This window comes from Myotis lucifugus, unplaced genomic scaffold (assembly GCF_000147115.1).
Source record: "Myotis lucifugus unplaced genomic scaffold, Myoluc2.0 scaffold_58, whole genome shotgun sequence".
NCBI lineage: Eukaryota > Metazoa > Chordata > Mammalia > Chiroptera > Vespertilionidae > Myotis > Myotis lucifugus.
The window spans coordinates 675,503-697,320 of record NW_005871106.1 but is presented as its reverse complement, the minus strand read 5'-3'; the positions used below and the strand labels follow the sequence as shown (position 1 = coordinate 697,320).

The following is a 21,818-nucleotide window of genomic DNA, read 5'->3' as shown; positions in this document are numbered from 1 at the left end:
CTGTGCTCTTGTTCTGTGGCAAGTTTCCATCTCCAGAATGTTCAGGCCCACAGCAGTGCTGCCCCTTTGGTTATCGCCATGCCTGCACTTCTCCGTGGAGCTTTTTACCTGGGATTTGCATGCACATAAAGCACTTGCCTGTCATGGCCACAGGCTTAACATCAGTTACAGCATGTCCCTAAGCCCTGAAATGGTTGAAAATGAGGGGTTTATTAACAAGGGAATCGGATGAATTGGTCTCTAGGGCTCCCAGCCTCCCTATCCTACTGTGGTCTTTTCCTTGGGTGTCTTATGTCTTGAGCTCTTCCTCTCATTCCCCTGTCAAAATCTGGTCATGTCAGAGACAGGGACAGCATCCCTCAATAGCTCTGTTTCTACCAGCAGGAATGTTGCTCAGGACCAGGCACTGTTTATAGCACTGCACGCCTGTCAACCCACTTAATCCTTATGGTAACCCTAAGAGGGAAATACTATTATTTTCATCATGCTTATTTTTTAGATGAGGAAATTGAGGCACCCATGGGGTAGATAATTGACCCAAGGCCACACAGTTGGTAAGAGGCAGAGCTAGGATTTGAACCCTGCAGTCTGGCTCAGGTTCATATACACCCAACTATTACACATTGCTGCTTTTAAACCTCCCAGCCCAAGTCCTCCCCTCAGGAAAACTTTGATAATCACAAAATATTACCCCCACAACGCCTACTTCAGAGCATAGTTAGAGGATTGAAGACTGACAATGGTGAATAAAGCTCTTTGCACAGTGAAAGGCAGGTATTATTTTTATTGAGAAAGTATAAATGACTGATAATTGCTTCTGTGTTCCCCAGGGGAGAGTATGTCAAAATGAATGAAAGCCATAAACTAACGGATTAAAAGCATGGGAGAATTTTATTCCTCAGTGGGCAGCAGCTCGACTAGGGGGAGTTTACACTCTCTACCCTCACACACACAAATGACATTATCATGAAAGGCACTGTGAGGATTTTAGAGGTTACCCTCTCAACTCAAATAACAGGAAATACATAAATAGCCCTGAGATGCCCTGCCTAGAGTTCCCATTTATTCCTGCCGTGCTTTCAATGGGTCTCACTGTTCTGGCTGCAGTGTGACATGGAAACAGAAAACTGGCAGCGGGTGAACACAGAGCTCCCCGTGAAGTCTCCCCGTTTCGCTCTGTTCGACTTGACTGAGGGGAAATCCTACCGATTCCGTGTCCGCTGTTCTAATTCAGCAGGAGTTGGTGAGCCCTCAGAGGCAACGGAAGTGACTGTGGTTGGGGACAAACTTGGTAAGTGTAGAGCTTGGTTGAACAGCTATAAACTTATTTTACTTCAATCAAGGGAAAATTCCAAAGCAAAAATTTTATTATATATACATATATATATATATATATATATATATATATATATATGTATATATATATATATATATATATATATATACATACATATATATATACACTCATCATATTTATACATATTACGAAGTAAAAGTGGTGACATCTTTCTTATCTATTATAAATTTAATTGATGACTATATTTGACGGATACATTTTTAAAATTTATTATTATGTATTATCAAATTTTGAAAGTAAATTTCTTCAGGAGTTTCAACAGTATTGATAATGTATTTTTTCTGGAGTGGGTTACTGTGTTCCTGGGTATTTGGTTTATCATCATTCTCTCAACCTAATATATTTATTAGTTTTAACAATCCTGTATAATAAAAGGGTAATATGCAAATTGATTGAATGGCAGAATGACTGGTCGCTATGACATGCACTGACCACCAGGGGGGAATACGCTCAATGCAGGAGCTGCCCCTTGGTGGTCAGTGCGCTCCCACAAGGGGAGCACTGCTCAGCCACAAGCCAGGCTGACAGCTGGCGAGCACAGCGGAGGTGGCGAGAGCCTCTCCCTCCTCCACAGTAGCGCTAAGGATGTCCGACTTTTGGACATCCCTCGAGGGCTCCCAGACTGCTAAAGGGTGCAGGCTGGGCTGAGGAATCCTCCTCCCCCCAAGTGCACGAATGTCATGCACCAGGCCTCTAGTATATTATAAAATAAAGCAACCATATATTTGATATGATTAGTTATATAAAATTTATGTGTTTTTTTTGTTCACATGTGTTAAGAATGAATTTTTTAAAGTGACCTTGAGTTCAGCATTATTTTTCTCTTTTCTCAGATATCCCCAAGGCTCCAGGCAACATCATCCCAAGCAGAAATACAGACACATCAGTGGTAGTTTCATGGGAGGAATCCAAAGATGCTAAGGAGCTGGTTGGCTACTACATCGAGTCTAGTGTTGTTGGCTCTGGCAAGTGGGAGCCCTGCAACAACAACCCGGTGAAGGGCCCACGGTAACTGCACTCTGTGTATGTGTGTGTGTGTGGTCAGGTGGTAGGGACATTTGACTAGAGCTACAGGGGCTGTGAAGAGGAAATACAGCCATGGACCCACACAGCAGCAAAAACATCCAATGGAGGGATTTTAAAAAATAGTTCAATACTTCCTTATAATTTTTATTGGGTGACATTGGTTAACAAAACCGTAAAAATTTCAAGTGTACAACTCAATAAAACATCATCTGCTAATGCGTTGTGTGCCCATTACCCAAAGTAAAGTCCCTTTCTGTCCCCGTTTACCCCCTCTTTGCACTTGTCCACCAACACCCACCCCCTTTCCCTCTGGCTATCACCATTTGTTGTCTGTGCCTATGTGTTATATATATTATTTTCTTTTTGCTTAACCCCTTCACCTCCTTTTCATCTACCACTTACCCCACACACACAGCCTCCAGCCTACTCTCTACATCCATGCCTCTGCTTCCACCCTGTTTGTTAAAATATTTTGTTCATTAGATTACACATATAAGTGAGATCATATGATATTTGTCTTTCTCTGACTGGCTTATTTTACTTAGGATAATACATTACAGGTCTATCCATGCTGTCACAAAAGGTAAGATGACTTTTTATTTTTTTACAGCTGAGTAGTATTCCATTGTGTAAATGTACCACTGCTATTTTTTTAAAATCCTCACTTGAGGATATTTTTTCTATTGATTTCTAGAAGGGAAGGAGGAGGGAGAAGATAGAGAGAGAGAAACATCCATGTGAGAGAGATACATCGATTGGTTGCCTCCCACACACACTCCTACAAGGGCTGATAAACCTGCAATTGAGGTATGTGCCCTTGACTGGGAATCAAACCCGAGACCCTTTGGTCCACAGGTCGATGCTTTAGCCACTGAGCCAAACCAGACAGGGCTACCACTGCTTTTTTATTTACTCATCCACTGATGGACACTTGGGCTGTTTCCAGATCTTGGTTATTGTAAATAATGCTGCAGTGAACACAGGGTTGCATATATTTTTTCGTTAGTTTTTTAGATTTCTTCAAATGTATTCCCAGAAGTAGAATCACTGGGTCAAAAGGCAGTTCCATTTTTCATATTTTGAGGAAACTCCATGTTGTTTTCCACAGAGGCTACAGCATTCTGCATTCCCACCAGCAGTTGTACTAGGGTTCCCTTTTCCCCACATCCTCTCCAACACTTGTTTGTTGATTTATTGATGATAGCCATTCTGACAGGAGTGAGATGATATCTCATTGTGATTTTAATTTGCATTTCTCTGATGCTTAGTTACGTTGAGCATCTATTCACATGTCTATGGACCATCTGTATGTCCTCTTTGGTAAAGTTCTTTATAAATGTTGGATATTAAACACTTTTCAAATGTATCATTGACAAATAAGTTCTTCCACTCAGTTTATTGATAGTTTCTTTTGCCGTGCAAAAGCTTTTTAATTTGATGTAGTCCTATTTGTTTATTTTTCCTTTGTCTCCCTTGCCTGAGGAGATATAGCAGAAAAAATATTGCTGAGAGATAGCTGAGATTTTACTACCTATGTTTTCTTCTAGGATTTTTATAGTTTACAACTTATATTTAAATCTTTAATCCATTTTGAATTTATTCTTGTGTATGTTGTAAATTGGTGGTTTAGTTTCATTTTTTTTGCATGTATCTGTCCAATTTTCCCAGTGCCATTTATTGAATAGACTGTCTTTACCCCATTGTATATTCCTCCTTCCTTTGTCAAATATTAATTGACCATAAAGTGTGGGTTTATTTCTGGACTCTCTGTTCTATTCCATTGATCTGTATGCTTGTTCCATACTGTTTTATATGGCCTTGTAGTATTGTTTGATATCAGGTAGCATGATACCTCCAACTTTGTTTTTCTTTTTCCAGATTGATTGCTAAAGCTATTCAGGGTCTTTTGTGGTTCTATATATATTTTGGAGTATTTGTTCTAGATTCATGAGATATGCCATTGGTATTTTAATAGGAATTGTGTTGAATCTATTGATTGCTTTAGGTAGTATGGACATTTTAATGATGTTAATTCTTTCAATCCATAAATACAGTATATGCTTCCACTTATTTGTATCTTCTTTAATTTCTTTCTTCATTATTCTATAATTTCAATTAGGGAGATTGAAAAAAATATTATACTTTAAATGTCCAAATGAATTTAAAATTGAATATGTCTACTACAATATATTTGATAAAAGGCTTACTTGTTATATTAAACACTTAGAAATACTTAATGCCAGCTATGATAAGAGTTCATTTCGTAGGTCTTTTCTGGTTCTTTATGCTATTTGCCTTTTTTACCCCTCTGTTCTTGTCTTTAATAGCCAATGTTATACTAGATTCTAAGGATCTAATAGGCTCTAGCTAACCAAATTGCCCAGGTATTTTAAATGAACAGAAGAAAACATCAAACTCTGAACATCAACATGATTACACTCAGTGCTAATGAGACATAAATAACCAAACCAAGGACACTCCGAATATTTTGCCAACACTTTGCTTTTAATGTGAGGAAGGTTATTTTTCTTGCTCTTAAATAATTTATCAACCAGTGTTGCAAGTTGATGATGAATTCTGGCCTGCACCCAAAATCTGGGCCTCCTTTGATTTAGGGCCAGTCTGAGAGGAGAATTCCACCCACAAAATGGCAGCTTGTTAGGCAGCTCCTTCTTTGACCACTTGTACCTGGTAAGTCCAAAGATGCCCCCATAGGATGCTTCTTTTCTAAAACTTGAGAGAATAGAGACAAACCAATTAATGGGAGAAGGCAATGTGTTTTATAAGAGATTCATTGCTCTTGTTTGCTCATTTCACTTTTACTCTGCATTCCCAGCATTTTCCTGGGACTATTTAGAAACATTCATGGAAGAAAGCCTGTCTTTCCAGAAACTGATGGGAGCGTCTCAAGGACGGGCACCATGTTTTATTCGTCATTGTATCCATAGCACCCAGCTTAGTGTCTGGAACACTGATGTGCTCAGTAAATATTCGCTGAACTGAGCTGGCCTAAGGGTTGGCCTAAATTTAGGATTGGTGTAAATCGTAGCTGCCTTTGTTAAATATTTCAACATGCAAATAGTAATAGAGTCATTAGCAGATCTGTTATTTCCTCTGGTTACAGTCCTTAGAATGGATTAAAATGTTACAGTGATTCATGAAACAGCTTTTTATAACCATAATAGCTATTAAAGAGTGAGGTTGTTTTGTGTGAAACTGTCCATGAATTCACACCTTATTATTGAATTTTTATATCTAAATGGCAATTCTGGAGCCAATTTTTCACCTTACTTTCAAATTCAAGTAAAATTTCTCAAGTAATTATACCTCCCCTGGCATGCAGAAAGGCAGGGAATAGGCCTCAGTGATGAGGAGCCACCTATGCTTATGGCTATAAGTATGCACCTAAAATAGCCATTAATAATATTATTTATGCCACCTATTATTTATTAAATGCCTCCTATATGCAGGCCCTCACAAGTGCAATGAATCTCTTGTAATAGGTACTTTAAATACTTTATGGACAATATTTACACAAAATTATTATGTAGATATAATTATCCCCATTTTGCTGATGAGCACCCAGAGGCTCAGAAAGGTTAAGGGACTTATGCAGGGGAATACCAGGGCTCCTCATTGTTTGACAGAGTTTAGAAAATTGCCTTAACTGCCTTCTTGTCTAAAGCACATGTTACCTGCATCTCTCTACATCTTTTTCTTCCTTTTAAAAAATGAATCATGCCCTTAGCCAGTTTGGCTCAGTGGATAGAGAGTGTCAGCCTGCAAACCAAAGGATCCTGGGTTCAAATCCTACCAGGGGCATGTACCTTGATTGGACACTTCTCCCTGGCCTGGGCCCTGGTTGGGGCTCGAGCAGGAGGCAACCAATCGATGTGTTTCTCTCACATCGATGTTTCTCTCTGTCTTTCCCTCTCTCTTCCACTATCTCTAAAAGACCAAAGGAAAAATATCCTTGGGTGAGGATTAACAACAACAACAACAAAAAATGACTCTTTTTCATAAAGCCAGATCTTTCGTTAAGTTAACAACCATCTTCTCTAATTTTCTCCTAGGAAAGTTTTTTGAAACTTCCTTTCCTTTCAGATTTACGTGCCATGGATTGGCGACTGGTCAAAGTTATATTTTCCGGGTCAGAGCAGTTAATGCAGCTGGACTTAGTGAATATTCACAGGATTCAGAAGCAATTGAAGTAAAAGCTGCTATTGGTAAGTTCCTTATGCATAACTTTGCTAAGAAAAAAATGATTTTTTCTAAGTTATAAAGGCAGATACCATCCTTTCCAGAAATTGTTTAAAGCTTCTAATATTGCTCCATGATTCCACCCTCAAATGATCATTTTCTCTGACTCCAGGTGACATCTTATTAACCTTTCATAGCTGTCATTTTACAGATCTTCATCACTTATCCAGATTCTGTGCATCTGTAGCCTTTTCATCTTCACAACTCCAAGTTTCCTCAGATATTTCCCATTGTGGGAAACTCCATTCTAACTTCGTGCTCATCATGGGAATGTGAAGGGCCATCCAATTCCATGAAGTGGTATATCACCCATAACACAGATCATCTTGTACCTAAAAGCCATTTCATCTGCAACACAGCCTGGCTTATTTTCACTAACAGCACATTAGCATGCTTTTTATAAACTCCTCTACAATTCCTGCAAAGACACATGTGGTGGCTTAATCATGTTTCATCTCTGCTTGCAAAGTAACCAACAGAATAAAACCAGTAACAAAGTAATTCTATGTATGTACATGATGTACCTCGCAATCTTAGATGACATGGGGAATGGACCCTGAAATTTCAGAGCAATCAAAATGAAATTTGTCATATAGTAACACATTTAAAGAGAAAGGTCATTAAATATCAATTGTCTCCAGTTAGTGTTCCATATTTCTTTTTAATATTTCTTATAATATGGACAATAGTGAACATGTTGCTTTGAGGTTGAGAGGTACAGACTATTAATATTTCACTAATGTGCATCATTCTGTTATAAAATCAGGATTGTTAATGTTACGTCTTTTGTGTACTTTATGGTTCTTTCCCCCCATTCTGTTGAATAATACAACTTATATCTTCCAAGAAATATCTGAGATTTGCTTTCTCTTGTGTACACTTGGGTTCTGCAAATCCAAAATTGTTCCTGTTCCGTCTGTAGTTTTTTTGTTCTCATTTCTTCTTTTTCCAGAATATGGAGAATTGAAATATTTCCTTGGTGTACATTATCTGAAATCTGTGCTCTCCATATTTCTGACAAATCCAAGTGATTTCCGTTAAACAGATTGTTTTTGTCCTGTCTGTGGTGCTAATGTTTTTCTCTTTGTTCTATTAAGTAAGAGCAGTGTACACTGTGCCTGGGCTTAAAGTGTTTCTGTTGTTATCTGGCGATTGTAGGGGGAGGAGTGTCTCCAGATGTGTGGCCTGAACTGAATGATGCACCTGGTGGACTAACAGATTCCAGGGGAGGCATGCATGAAACCTCCCAGCCAGCCTTTAAGAAAGATGCTTTACTTGATAGCAAACTTAGCCAACCTTCACTACCCAGTAGCTCTCACAACCTGGGCCAAAAAGAAGTGAGTAAAGTAAGTGAAACAGTTCAGGAGGAGCTTACCCCACCACCACAGAAAGCAGCTCTTAAGGGGGAAAGTAAGTCTGATGATCCAAAAAAGAAGAAGAATATAGGTGAGAGTTCAAAGAGTAAAAATGTTCCATCTGTCTCCATCAGCATCCTCACCTCTCATTGTCTAGATCACATTCTTCCATCTGTGTTCACTTTCATGTTTATTCTTAATTTTATGTTTTCAGCTATTTATTTGCAATACTTTTGTAATCTTTTATGGGTTGGCTTTTATACATAACTCATTGTGCTTAATGATAATAGCATATTTAAAGTAATTTGGTTATACAGTCCTTTTAGGTTTCTGAGTCAGATACATGCCTGGCCTCATTTTGCTAAGGGAGTTAGAGATGAGAGCAGGAAAGGTTTGATCATCATAGCTTTGTGAGGTTCTTTGCAACAGTCTTACTTAGTACATGCATAGGAAAAGGATTTCACAAAGAAGGGAGATTTTACCAGGATTAGAGTTATCAACTTCTGTTGTTCATCCTCAGGTTTTCAAATTACCCTTCACATTTAATTAAAATAAGTAAAAGTAACATTACTCTTTGAATTGCCATGAACAGTTTAACAGGGTATTATAATCACATATAGCTATGTTCTATGATATATGACCCACATGTCCAGTACGGATTTATTTAAGACTATCAGTAAGTTAAGGATTTTCTGATTAAGATAATTGGTACTTGTGACATATATTCTAGGAGCAATGTTTTTTTTAAAAAAAAAAAAATGAAATAATAAGCATGTAATGATACATTAAAACATGCCTCTCATCTATCCCCTATTTCTACCCCATCAACTTTTGTCACACCTTCTATTTTTTTTGACACTTTTATCTGTCCCTTCAACTCAGTATAAGATGGGATATTCTTGTTTAACATTGCTCTGAAATAGGGAGAGAGTGCTCTTTTGTAAAATGTAGAGAATAAAGGAGGTTGGGGGTGGGGAGAGAGAAACAAATGTATTTTATTTTTAAAATATTTACTGTTCTGAGGTTCTTTTTTTTTGTTTTTTATCTTTAATTTCTTTATTGGTTAAGGTATTACAAGTGTGTCCTCATCCCCCCTGAAATTCTTTTTGAATGGTAATGAGATAGTCTCTTTATATTTGATAAACCAAATAAATATTTAGAAAATTCTTTTTAGTCATTGCATATCTAGATAGATTTCTTTCCACCACCACACCCTCTCTATCTTTATAAAAAACTATAATTTCAGTAGTTGATCAGCAAAGCCACATAAATGAAGAAAGATTTTTAAAACATCCTCCAAATATTTTTATGGCTAGACACTAATAAACATGGAAATAGCTATAAAATATTTTGTACTATATGAATAATATTTCAACATCAGGTTAAAAACAATGAGACAGAAAGTATTATGTACTAAAAAAAATCACATGGAAGATTGTGCCTATTTATAAAAAAATTTTAAAGGTGACATTTAACCTCAGAAGATTTTTCCTGTTTGTAGACAGAATCTGTATAGTTATAATGTCTCACCAGGGTACCTGCGCCTGAATGGTTAAATGCTAATAACTCTGTAAATACAGGAAATTATCAATAAGTGAATTGAAGCAGAAATTGATTTACATATTCCATTTTCCTCAAGGATCAAATAAAAACAAAATGACATAATGAAACAAAAATGTATATCTTGAGGAAAATATTCCTTTTTCAAGAGAACGGAATCATTTTGCTGGATAGTGCACCATTTTGCTTTTAATGTTTCAAACTTATCCCTTTTGGGGGCTTGGAGGTAGGTTTTCTTTAAAATCTTTAGAATAATAATTTCAGTGCCTTTTTGGCCCTGCGTGAATTTGTTTCTCGTACACCAAATCAGATGCCAAGTTACTGATCAGTGCCACATTTTAGTTTTATGCCACAAGACCTAGTGCCTTCACCATGGAACCAGTGAAACAAGTTTAATGTACATAGAATCATAGATGCATTTCTGTCTACTCACAAGTATTCATATTGCAACAGCGGCACCATCTCCACCCTATGATATCACTTGTCTTGAAAGTTTTCGTGACTCAATGGTTCTTGGATGGAAGCAGCCAGATAAGAGTGGAGGGGCTGAAATTACTGGCTATTATGTGAACTATCGTGAGGTAATTGATGGGGTACCAGGAAAATGGAGAGAAGCCAACATCAAAGCTGTCAGTGAGGAGGCATATAAGGTAAGAATGTGACCTTCTGTAGTGTGGAGTGTCACATGTATGACATACTCAACACGCACACATTTGCACATGCATGCACATGCCCAGCACCTTGTAAAAGATTCATGTCATTTCTCCAGTGTTCATTGCCTGCAATGACATGAGTTTTGTAAAATGTATATGAAGATAAATAGGATGTATATTTATATGTTTATTCATACACATAAGCATAATTTCTTAGAATGTTTATTATGAAATGTATACTTACGGTGAAGACTAATGTTTCTTACAAAAATTAACTTACAAAATATCTGTAACAAATATGCCACTAGCTTCAAGAATCCCAGAATCCAAATGAATCTGGATTTTTTTTTTAATTGAGAGAGGAAGAGAGAGAGAAAAACATTGATGCAACAGAGAAACTTTGGTTGGCTGCCTCACACACATGTCCTGATGGGAGATCAAACCCACAACCTGGTAATGTGCACTGGGAATTGAACCTGCCACCCTTTGACATACAGGACAATGCTCCAACCAACTGAACCACACAGGTCAGGGCTGGGATTCTCCTAATTTTAACACACATATGTCCTACATCCTTGGGAACCCTGTACTCCCAGGAAAACTGTAATTGTTGGTCATAGTAATAGAGCCCCAAAGCAACCCTGGTACCTAAATAAAGGACTTTGAGATCCAACTTTTCTACCTCATGGTTTCCCCATAATTAAAAAGATGTTTTCTTCTTAAAGGGAGTGTATGTGTTTAATCAAAAAGGGTGTTTATATTAGTCTGCTACTATAATACATAGCCACTATATTCTACTTATATCCTAAATAACTGACAAGACAAGCCCACTTTTGAATGAACTTATGACTTTCTGATCAAATCAGATGTAGACTGGATCATGGATTTATATTTGTTTTGGCTTAAGTCATACAATAGGTAAGCTTTGTTAATGCAGCTATTTCCAGCAATACTTCCATTTATTAAGCCTTTTTAATGTTTAAAGGATTGTATAGTCCATGGATTTTTTTATACTAATATATTCCATCATTTCTATTTTGCAAATGTGCTCATATTCCTTATCTTATTACATATATTTGCCCTCACAATAACCTAATTCCTACTGAGGGATATAGAAAATATTAGGTCACTCAGTAAAGAGCAGAAACATTACAAGAATTTGAATTTTTTTATTCTTAGTCTAGAATTCATTTAATTTTCATCTGTACATGCATTAGTTTTCTATTACTGTATAACAAGTTACCATAAACCTTGTGGCTTAAAATAATCCATGTTTGTTATAGCACCATTTCCACAAGTTAGAAGTTTAGGCTCAGCTAGGTTTTCTGCTCAGGTTCTCACAAGGCAGCAATCTAGGAGTGAGCTGGGCTGCATTCTCCTCTGGAGCTTGAGGTTGTTGGTAGAATTGAGTTCCTGGCAGCTGTAGGTCTGAGGCTGCCCTTCTCCAAATGCCAGGGGCTAGGCGGTTCTCAAAATGGCATTTGCTTCTTGATGACCATTGAGACAGTGTTTCTATTCAGGAAGTTTCCAAACCCCATTTTATGAATCCCTATCTGATTAAAGTCAGTCCTTCAAAAAAAACTCCACTCTTTCTTCTGTGTGTTTCTCCTTTATTCTTTGTTTTTTAATATAGTTTTATTGATTTTAGAGAGAAAACGAGAGAGAGAGAGAGAGAGAGAGAGAGAGAGAAACATCAATGATGAGAGAGAATCATTGATCGACTGCCTCCTGCACACCCCACACCAGGAGTTGAGCCTGCAACCAGGCATGTGCCCGACCAGGAATCCAACCGTGATCTCCTGGTTCATAAATGGACACCCCACCACTGAGCCACACTGGCTGGGCTCTCCTTTATTCTTACACTGCCAACATTTCCCTGACAACAGCTGGGTGTCCTACAATTTAACTCAATTCTGACACTACCCGGAGATAGAATCAGACCCCACAGGTAAAGGGTTTGATCCCACAAATCTGCCGCCGCCCCTTCAAATTCTAGTGCTAAGTCTAGGTTGTCACTGAGCTTCTGACCTGCTGATTGGCTATATATCAGAGGTTCCCACAGCCTCCTCCTCAGGTTCCATTAATCTGTTAGAGTGACTCCCAGAATTCAGAGAAACATTTTACTTATTAGATCATCAGTTTATTATAAAGGGATATGTAACTCAGGAACAGCTAGATGGAAGAGATGCACAGGGCAAGGTATATGGGACAGGCCAATGAGCTTTCATGACCTCTCCAGAGTGCCACTCCCCCAGCACCAACCTGGAGGCTCTCCGAACCCTGTTCTTTTGGGAGTTTTATGGAGACTTCATTATATAGGCATGGAATAAATCATTAGCCAACTCAACCTCTAGCCTCTCTTCCCTCCCCAGAGATTCCAGTGGTGAGGCTGAAAATTCCAACCTTCTAATCACATGATTGGTTTCCCTAGCAACCAACCCAATACCTAGACTACCTCAGGGTTTCCCCATTTCATTAACATTAACAAAAGAACATTTAAAGTTTGCATCACTTTGTAAAACTTCCAGGGTTTTAGGAGCCCTGTGCCTGGAATGTTGGCAAAGACCAAATATATATTTCTTTTTTTAAAAAAATATATTTTATTGATTTTTTACAGACAGGAAGGGAGAGGGATAGAGAGTTAGAAACATCGATCAGCTGCCTCCTACACACCTCCCACTGGGGATGTGCCCACAACCAAGGTATATGCCCTTGACCAGAATCGAACCTGGGACCTTTCAGTCCGCAGGCCAATGCTCTATCCACTGAGCCAAACCGGTTAGGGCCCAAATATATATTTCTTCTTATAAATTACAATATCAAAGTCAGGCAGGCCCACCAAGGATAATCTGGCTCTCTTTTTATTAACTCAAAATTAACTGATTCAGAACCTTAATTACATATGAAATATCCTTTCTCCTTTGTCTTATAATGTAACATAACTTCAGAACTGATATTCCAATACCCTTACCATATTCTGTTGGCTAGAAGCAGGTCACTTGTTCGCCCACACTCAAGGAGAGTTTACAAAAGGTATAATTCACTGAGAGTCATTCTAGAGTGTGTTCAACACAGGAGGTCAATAAATAAAATGTTGAATAATTAGAGAAAACAAACCTGAAACATTCACTCTCTGTGATATTATCTATGTTGTAGATCAGCAACTTGAAGGAAAACACGGTGTATCAGTTCCAAGTGGCAGCTATGAACATCGCTGGGTTGGGAGTGCCCTCGGCAGTAAGTGAATGCTTCAAATGTGAAGAGTGGACCATTGCTGTTCCAGGTAAATCCTGAAAACTCAGACTTTCTTCCAATAGACCCTACCACTTGGAGCTAAATTTAAGTGCTGTATAGACAAGTTCTACAGGAAATGAATTCTCTTGGTTCCTCATGTTTACATAAAATATTTTTACAATACTATTAAATAACTAGAGGCCCGGTACAAGAAATTCATGCACGGGTGGGGTCCCTAGGCCTGGCCAGCGATCAGGGCCGAGATCGGGGCCCTCCTTCCAGCCTCTGAGGAGCATCTTGAATTGACCTTAACCACCTGCTGTCCATACAGGGTCTTAATAGGATGATGTAGAGCAGTGATGGCGAACCTATGACACGTGTGTCAGAGGTGACACGTGAACTCATTTTTTTGGTTGATTTTTCTTTGTTAAATGGCATTTAAATATATACAATAAATATCAAAAATATAAGTCTTGCCCTGACCGGTTTGGCTCAGCAGATAGAGCGTTGGCCTGCGGACTCAAGGGTCCCAGGTTCAATTCCGGTCAAGGGCATGTACCTTGGTTGCGGGCACATCCCCAGTAGGGAGTGTGCAGGAGGCAGCTGATCGATGTCTCTCTCTCATCGATGTTTCTAGCTCTCTATCCCTCTCCCTTCCTCTCTGTAAAAAAATCAATAAAATATATTTTAAAATATATATATAAGTCTTTGTTTTACTATGGTTGCAAATATCAAAAAATTTCTATATGTGACACGGCACCAGAGTTAAGTTAGGGTTTTTCAAAATGCTGACATGCCGAGCTCAAAAGGTTCGCCATCACTGATGTAGAGCAATGAGGAAACTTGATATGTAATGACCACAAAATACCTATTTCCATGGAAATGGTAGATTTGAAAACAAAACAAAACAAAAAACAGCCTCAGATTCAGCTGTAAGACCCAAATGTGGTTCTAGATTTATACGTATTTGAGTTTTCTTATCTCCATTATGATTTTGATGCACTTTCTCTCTCTTTCTCAGGACCACCACACAATCTCAAGTATAGTGAAGTCAGGAAAACCTCCCTGGTTCTGCAGTGGAAGCCTCCGATCCACTCTGGACGGACTCCAGTCACTGGCTACTTTGTGGACGTGAAGGAGGCCAATGCCAAAGATGACCAATGGCGAGGACTCAATGAGGCAGCTCTGACAAACAAATACCTGAAGGTAGGAGGATGCTCACAATTTGAGAAACCTGTTTAAAAAGATAAAAGGCTCTTCTAATAATATTAACTTAAAAGTTAGCAAGGTAAGACAATATTTCTGCTTTGGTCTGTGTCAGACATTGGGCTCCTGGTAAGTTTTCATTTGGCAGTGGTTGGGGATTGGCAAGGTTTTTGATGCTTAAAACAATTCGGTTAGATTTTACCTGAATTCCTTCGCCTAGCGTTGGAAAACATCCACAAGTCCTCTTCTCTCTAGTCTTCCCCTTCTTGCCTCCACTTGCCCACCTCACATTTTGTTACTCACAGTCTTAAGACATTTTTACTTACCATTCCTCAAAGCTGACTTTCTTATTCCTTCCTATAGTTCTTTTGAAGGTGTTTTTTGATTTGAGGGTCTATTTTTATAGGTCTCATGCCAGTAAGCCTTTAACTGCTGATTCCTTTGAGTCTTGCCCAGTCTCACTTAACCTGCTCCCTCACGGTTGTGCTCATGTGAGCTCTCAGAGGCGAGTAGAATGGGTTCACTCAACTCTTGACCTTATCCTCACCCTTATCTATGTCATTGCCTTCCAGATTCCTCTAGAGCAGCCGTGGGCAAACTATGGCCCGCTGGCCAGATCCGGCCCGTTTGAAATGAATAAAACTAAAAAAAAAAAAGACCGTACCCTTTTATGTAATGATGTTTACTTTGAATTTATATTAGTTCACACAGACACTCCATCCATGCTTTTGTTCCGGCCCTCCAGTCCAGTTTAAGAACCCATTGTGGCCCTCGAGTCAAAAAGTTTGCCCAACCCTGCTCTAGAGTGTTCTAATTGAACCAGTTTCCAATTCTGTCTACCAAAGACTGTTCTGCTAAAACTACTGAATCTCTCACCTGTCCCAAATGGAAATCTCAAAAGAATGTTTTCCCTTATTGTCAGGGGAATCCAGAGACCCTGACTCCACTGTAGGGCCTCAGAAACTAGGGGCTGTCTGATTCTAGTTCTTGTTACTTAGAATGAAGTGTGGCTTCACCGCAGTCATGCAGAAAGCTGAACACTGCATTTGGTGTGCCACCCCATCTGTTGACAAAATAGGCACTGCCTAGAGGGTGGGCCTTAAAAGATATTCAAAGTATACCTGGTCTAAAAGATCACTCCTGTAGACCTGTTACTATGGACTAAAGTTCATACCGTCTGTCAGCTAATCTCTGGAGTGAAGGCATTTATAGCCCCCATAAAAAATGTATATATGTGCTCCAGGAGAAATGACCCTTAAGCCATTACACCCACTATGCCATTGACTCAATTTAGCATATACCAATTTAGCAAAAGGTCAAGGACGGTCTGGAGCCAAGGATGCTGTTTAATTGTCCAGATGAGTCAGGAGGCCTCTAGATGCAAAGAAACCCCCAGAGGCCAATGTAAAATAAAGGCCAGGCGCATCCTGGGTAATGGTGGGAAGTGTTTAGGGCCAGGATGATTTCTAAATCAGTCTACCAAGAGCCTGAAGTTGGATCTGACTGGGGTGAAGCAAGGCCAGAGGTCATTATTCCTTTAAGAGTGGAAGGGTGTTACTGTCACTCCAGTGACTAGACACTAGGATGTGGATTCACCTCCTGTGTCATGATGCAAAAATCTGACTCACAGCCACATGTTACCTTAGTGGCAGGTGCAGATGTGGCACACACCTGGCAACTGTTCTATTTTTATCACAACAAGGAAATGTTTCTGTTCCTCTCTGTAAATCCACACTTACCTGGCATTATTTCTAAACATAGAATTTAAATACATCAAACTCTATAAATTTAGCCTGTACCTAAATCAAGTTCATTTATAGATGAAAATTCACTTTAAAAATCTATTAGCTACAGTGAAAGATATCACTACATCGTGACATTCCATCATCATAAACACAATACAATTAAATTATTAGATTAAAATCCTAATGATTTAACACATAGCTCATTTAAATGAATAGTCACAAACACTTTGCTTAGTTGAATAAATATATTCTAGTTTTGTTTGATTTAAATCACATTTTGGATAATGATCTCTATCCCAACATTATGGGGAAAAATTGCACCCTCTGTGTGTAATAAATTTATCTTTCAAATGAAATATAGCTTTTAAACATCACATATTTTAAAAGTAAAAAGATAATATTTGGTGAAATAGTAACACTTTTTATAATAGTAATAAGATTGTGCTGAACCCAAAGAAAGTCACAAAAAGTTATAAAGTGGAACTGTCATATAAAAACATATTTATTTTTTTTATAACCCTTATACTCTTATAAAACTAAGTCAGTGACACACATGTAATAACTTCTTAGCAAACATCTTCTTAAACAACGAAAATCTGGGGGTTTAAAATTTGAAACCAGAGTGCAAGTAGAAGAAACATATCTCAGCATAATAAAGGCCATATATGACAGACCCACATTCAATATTATGTTCAATGGGCAAAAATTAAAAGGGTTTCCTTTAAGATTAAGAACAAGACAGGGATGTCTGATTTTACCACTCTTATTCAACATAGTACTGGGAATATTAGCCATAGCAATCAGACAAAAAGAAGAAATAAAAGGCATCCAAATTGAAAAGGAAGAAGTAAAACTGTCATTATTTGCAGGTGATATGAAACTGTATATAGAAAACTCTAAAGGCTCCACCAAAAGACAACTGGAATTGATAAATGAATTCAGTAAAGTAGCAGGATACAAAATGAATACCCAGAAATAAGTGGCATATTTATACGCCAATGATGAACTATTATTAAGAAACTATCCCATGTATAATTTTAAAAAGAAAAAGAAACTAAGAAAACAATCCCATATATAATTTCATCAAAAATATACCCAGGAATAAATTTAACCAAGGATGTATAAGACCTATACTTGGAAAATTATAAGATACTGAAGAAAGAAATTGAAGAAGATATAAATAAGTGAAGTCAAATACTCTGTTCATGAATAAGAATAATTGAGTTTATTTAAATGTCCATACTACCCAAAGAAAGCAATCTATAGATTCAATGCAATTCCCCTATCAAGATACCAATGACATATTTCACAAAAGTAGAGCAAATATTCCCAAAATGTGTATGGAACCACAAAACACCCCAAATAGCCTCAGCAATCTGGAGAAAGAAAAACAAAGTTAGAGGTATCACATTACCTGATATCAAACTATATTATAAGGCCATAGTAATCAAAACAGCCTATGATTGGCACAAAAAGAGGCACACAGATCAATGGAACAGAATAGAGAGTCCAGAAATAAACCCATATGTCTATGGTCACTTAATATTTGACAAAGGGGGCAAGAACACGCAATGGGGTAAAGATAGTCAATAAATGGTGCTGGGGAAATTGGACAGGTACATGCAAAAAAGAAGAAAAGAAAAGAAAAGAAAAGAAAAGAAAAGAAAAGAAAAGAAAAGAAAAGAAAAGAAAAGAAAAAAAGAAACTACAGAATCTTCTTACACCATACAAGAAAAAATTCAAAATGGACTAAAGACTTAAATGTAAGACTTGGAACCATAAAAATCTTAGAAGAAAACATAGACAGGAATATTTCAGACATTTATACTTTTCCTGATATATTTCCTTGGGCAAGGGAAACAAAAGAAAATAAAAAAATAAATGGGACTACATCAAATTAAAAATTTTTGCACAGAAAAGGAAACCAACAACAAAATGAAAAGACAACCCACTGAATGAGAGAAGACATTCATCAGTGATACATCTGATAAAGGATTAATATCCAAAATGTATAAAGAACTTATACAACTCAACACCAAGAAAACAAACAATCCAATTTAAAAAATGGGCAAAGGATCTCCAAAGAGGACATACAGATGGCCAATAGACACATGAAAAGATGCTCAGTGTCACTAATCATCAGAGAAATGCAAATTAAAACCACAAGGAGATATCACCTCACACCAGTCAGAATGGCTATCATCAATAAATCAACAAACAAGTGTTGGCCGGGATGTGGATAAAAGGAAACCCTTGTACACTGTTGGAATGCAGACTGGTGTAGCCACTGTGGAAAACAGTATGGAGGTTCCTCAAAAAATTAAAAATGGAACTGCCTTATGACCCAGCAATTCCACTTCTAGGAATGTATCTGAAGAAATTCAAAACACTCAAAAGAATATATGCACCCCTATGTTCTTTGCAGTGTGATTTACAATAGCCATGTATTGGAAGAAGCCCAAGTGCCCATCAGTAGATAAGTGGATAAAAAAGCAGCGGTACATTTAGACAATGGAATACTACTGTAAAAAAAAAAAGTCAGACATTTATACTTTTGCAACAGCATGGATTGACCTGGAGAGTGTTATGCTAAATGAAATAAGCCGGTTAGAGAAAGACAAATACCATATGATTTCACTTATATGTGTAATCTAATGAACAAAATAAGCAAACAAAAAATAGAAACAGTCTCATAGATACAGAAAACAGATTATCAGCCGTCAGAGGGTAGAAGGGTTGGGGAGCTGGGTGAAAAAGGTGAAGGAATTAAGCAAAAAAAAAACACACAAAAAAAACCCCAAACACTCATAAACATAGACAACAATATGGTGACTACCATAGGGAAAGGGGCATGGGGGGAGATAGAAGAAGGCAAAGAGGGGATAAATGGTGATGGAAAGAGACTTAACTTTGGATGGAGAACACACAATACAATATATAGATGATGTATTGTAGAATTGTATATTTGAAACCTATATAATTTATTAACCAATCATAAATTCAATATAATTTTTTTCAAAAGAAAGAAAAACTTTGTGCATAATTGACCCATGCAGTTCAAATCTATGTTGTTCAAGGGTCAACTATATATTGTTATTACAGAGGAAGAGCACTTACGTTTAAGTGACACAAAATGCCCATTGTATTTATACCTGTTTCTTCCAGGTGCAAGGCCTCCAGGAGGGTGTGAGCTATGTGTTCCGCGTCCGAGCCATAAACCAGGCAGGTGTTGGCAAGCCGTCCGACCTTGCTGGGCCTGTTGTGGCAGAAACTCGACCAGGTGGGCTTTTGCTCTTTCATGTGTAAGATACCAAAGTAACATTCAACCTAACTTTCTGTGCTTTCCCTAGTTTTCAAAATCATCAATATATGGGTATTTGAAGAGTTGATAAGTATTACCTTAGGCATGACAGTCATTTACCACATCATAGGAGCCTCAGTACAGGGCTGAGCCAGGTTTGAGATGGTCCAGGGCTATTCTGGTTCATACCTAAAAACAGGGATGTTCTTGATCAAATTATGAGTCCTGGACTGACTGTTTGAAGCATACATTCCTGGGACATTATTCCTATTATACCATGGTCATAAAGTCCACAAGAATGTTTTTCCAATCATAGGGAAAGCTAGAACAGCAGTTAGCAATCAAAATTCTAAACAACAGCAAGATTTTTAAATTAGTTTAAACCAGGGGTCAGCAAACTTTTCCTGTGAAGGACCAGATAGCAAATATTTTTTACTCTATGGCCACCTGGTTCCTGTTGCAATATTCAAAAGCAGCCATAGACAGTGCATAAACTAGTAAGCATGGCTATGTTCCAAGAAAACTTTCTTATGCACATTATATGCATTATATAATACAATGTATTATATGCATTGTGAAATTTGAATTTTCAATAATTTCACATGTCCTGGAATATTAATCTTCTTTTGATTTTTTTAACTGTTTAAAAATGTAAAAATCATGTTTAGCTTGCAGGCCATAAAAAAAGGGGCAATGGGCCATGTTTAGCCCACAGGCCATAGTTTGCTGACCCCTGGGTTAAACTAACAGCAGGCCTGACTGAATGATCTATAGAGTTGAGGCAGCCCTCACTTCACAGTTTTAAGAGCTGTTATGATTGGACTAGGCAAGACAGTCTTTTCCTTTGTTATGGGAACAAAGTCTATAGTGTTCACTGTGCAAATAGTTTCAAATCAATATATAATAATTGTTTGCTTTGTCATTTAACCGCTATCACTTTTCAGTGTTATATATTTCAGTTCATTAAAGTTGCATAAGAGAAAGCACTAGAAATGAGAGAGGATAAAAAAAATATTAACCAGTTATTTTAAGTTTATATTCATTCTAATCCAAGCAGTTACACTTTAATTTATCCTTATTTTCAGATGGAAATAAAGAGCAGATAAGTAATGTAGTATTTATTTTTATGATGAGAAAACAATGTAAACACAGAAAACTCTGCTCTCACTTTGTTATATGGAGAGTATCTCAAATGTACCCTTTGAAGGAAGTATTTGTCCCTTTCATCCTATTATTCATAACCTGCTTTCAACTATTCTTATTACTTCTCTCTAGAGCTAAGTGGTACAGAAGTGACCTTCTTATAACAAAGTGTGGTAAGTGTGCTGGTGAGAGTGCCATACCTCTATAAGTCCCCTTGGCAAGATTTCACAAGAAAACAGAAAAAATGCTAGGAACATATATGCCAGTAAAAGGGAATACACAAAGACACCAGCACACATATTCCTATAGAAATCAGATCCTTCATGTGCCCACTAGGAGGAAATATAAGGTGGCAAATGGACATGTAAAAGGACCCAACTACAGAGTCTATCCCTGTAAGTAGAACATTGAAACTACTATAAAAGTAAACTCTTAATCTAGTCATGGGTAAATTAAACTCTTATCTAGTCACTTTAAGCACTGGAATCCAAATCCAATTGGCTGAAGAAAGCTTAAATTGATTTATTATTTTCTCATCCATAGCTTCAGAGTGGTAGGTGACCATGCATGCCATAATGAAGCCTTCACTATGAAAAATTTACCACCAAAAAAGGATCTGCTCGTGGGCTCCTGGGTAGAGTTTTGTCTCATTGATTTGGAATAGGCACCAAAAGTCATTTTGGTATGGCCATTCCATCCCCAGAATGTAACTACAAACAACAGCTACAGACATTATCACAAAATAGCACCAGATTAACCCCACTTGGGAACCACTGGATCCCAGCCTAGAAAAGAATCCTGGGGTGCACAAAGTCAAAATGTTTTGCCATGAAGAAGCACCAAGACCCAGGAGACACTTGGACTTGTTCCATATGTAGCAGGCACATTCATTCTTGCAACATGTGATTTTTGAGATGTGGTGTGGACACCAGAAGTAGAGTAATGTGGCATTTGTCATGTATACTAGGCTTATGATCT

At 37.7% G+C, this 21,818-nt stretch overlaps 1 protein-coding gene across 1 annotated transcript in view; it reads left to right on the top strand.

Annotated features, from left to right (window-relative positions):
* Positions 1-21,818, top strand: part of MYOM1 (myomesin 1) — a 110,706-nt gene that overhangs the window by 55,534 nt on the left and 33,354 nt on the right. The window contains exons 15-22 of the mRNA XM_006089258.3: positions 1,108-1,291; positions 2,191-2,365; positions 6,488-6,609; positions 7,802-8,089; positions 10,012-10,208; positions 13,368-13,494; positions 14,467-14,651; positions 19,562-19,676. Of these exons, the coding sequence (XP_006089320.1) occupies positions 1,108-1,291; positions 2,191-2,365; positions 6,488-6,609; positions 7,802-8,089; positions 10,012-10,208; positions 13,368-13,494; positions 14,467-14,651; positions 19,562-19,676 (1,393 nt within the window). The remainder of the gene's footprint in view (positions 1-1,107; positions 1,292-2,190; positions 2,366-6,487; positions 6,610-7,801; positions 8,090-10,011; positions 10,209-13,367; positions 13,495-14,466; positions 14,652-19,561; positions 19,677-21,818) is intronic.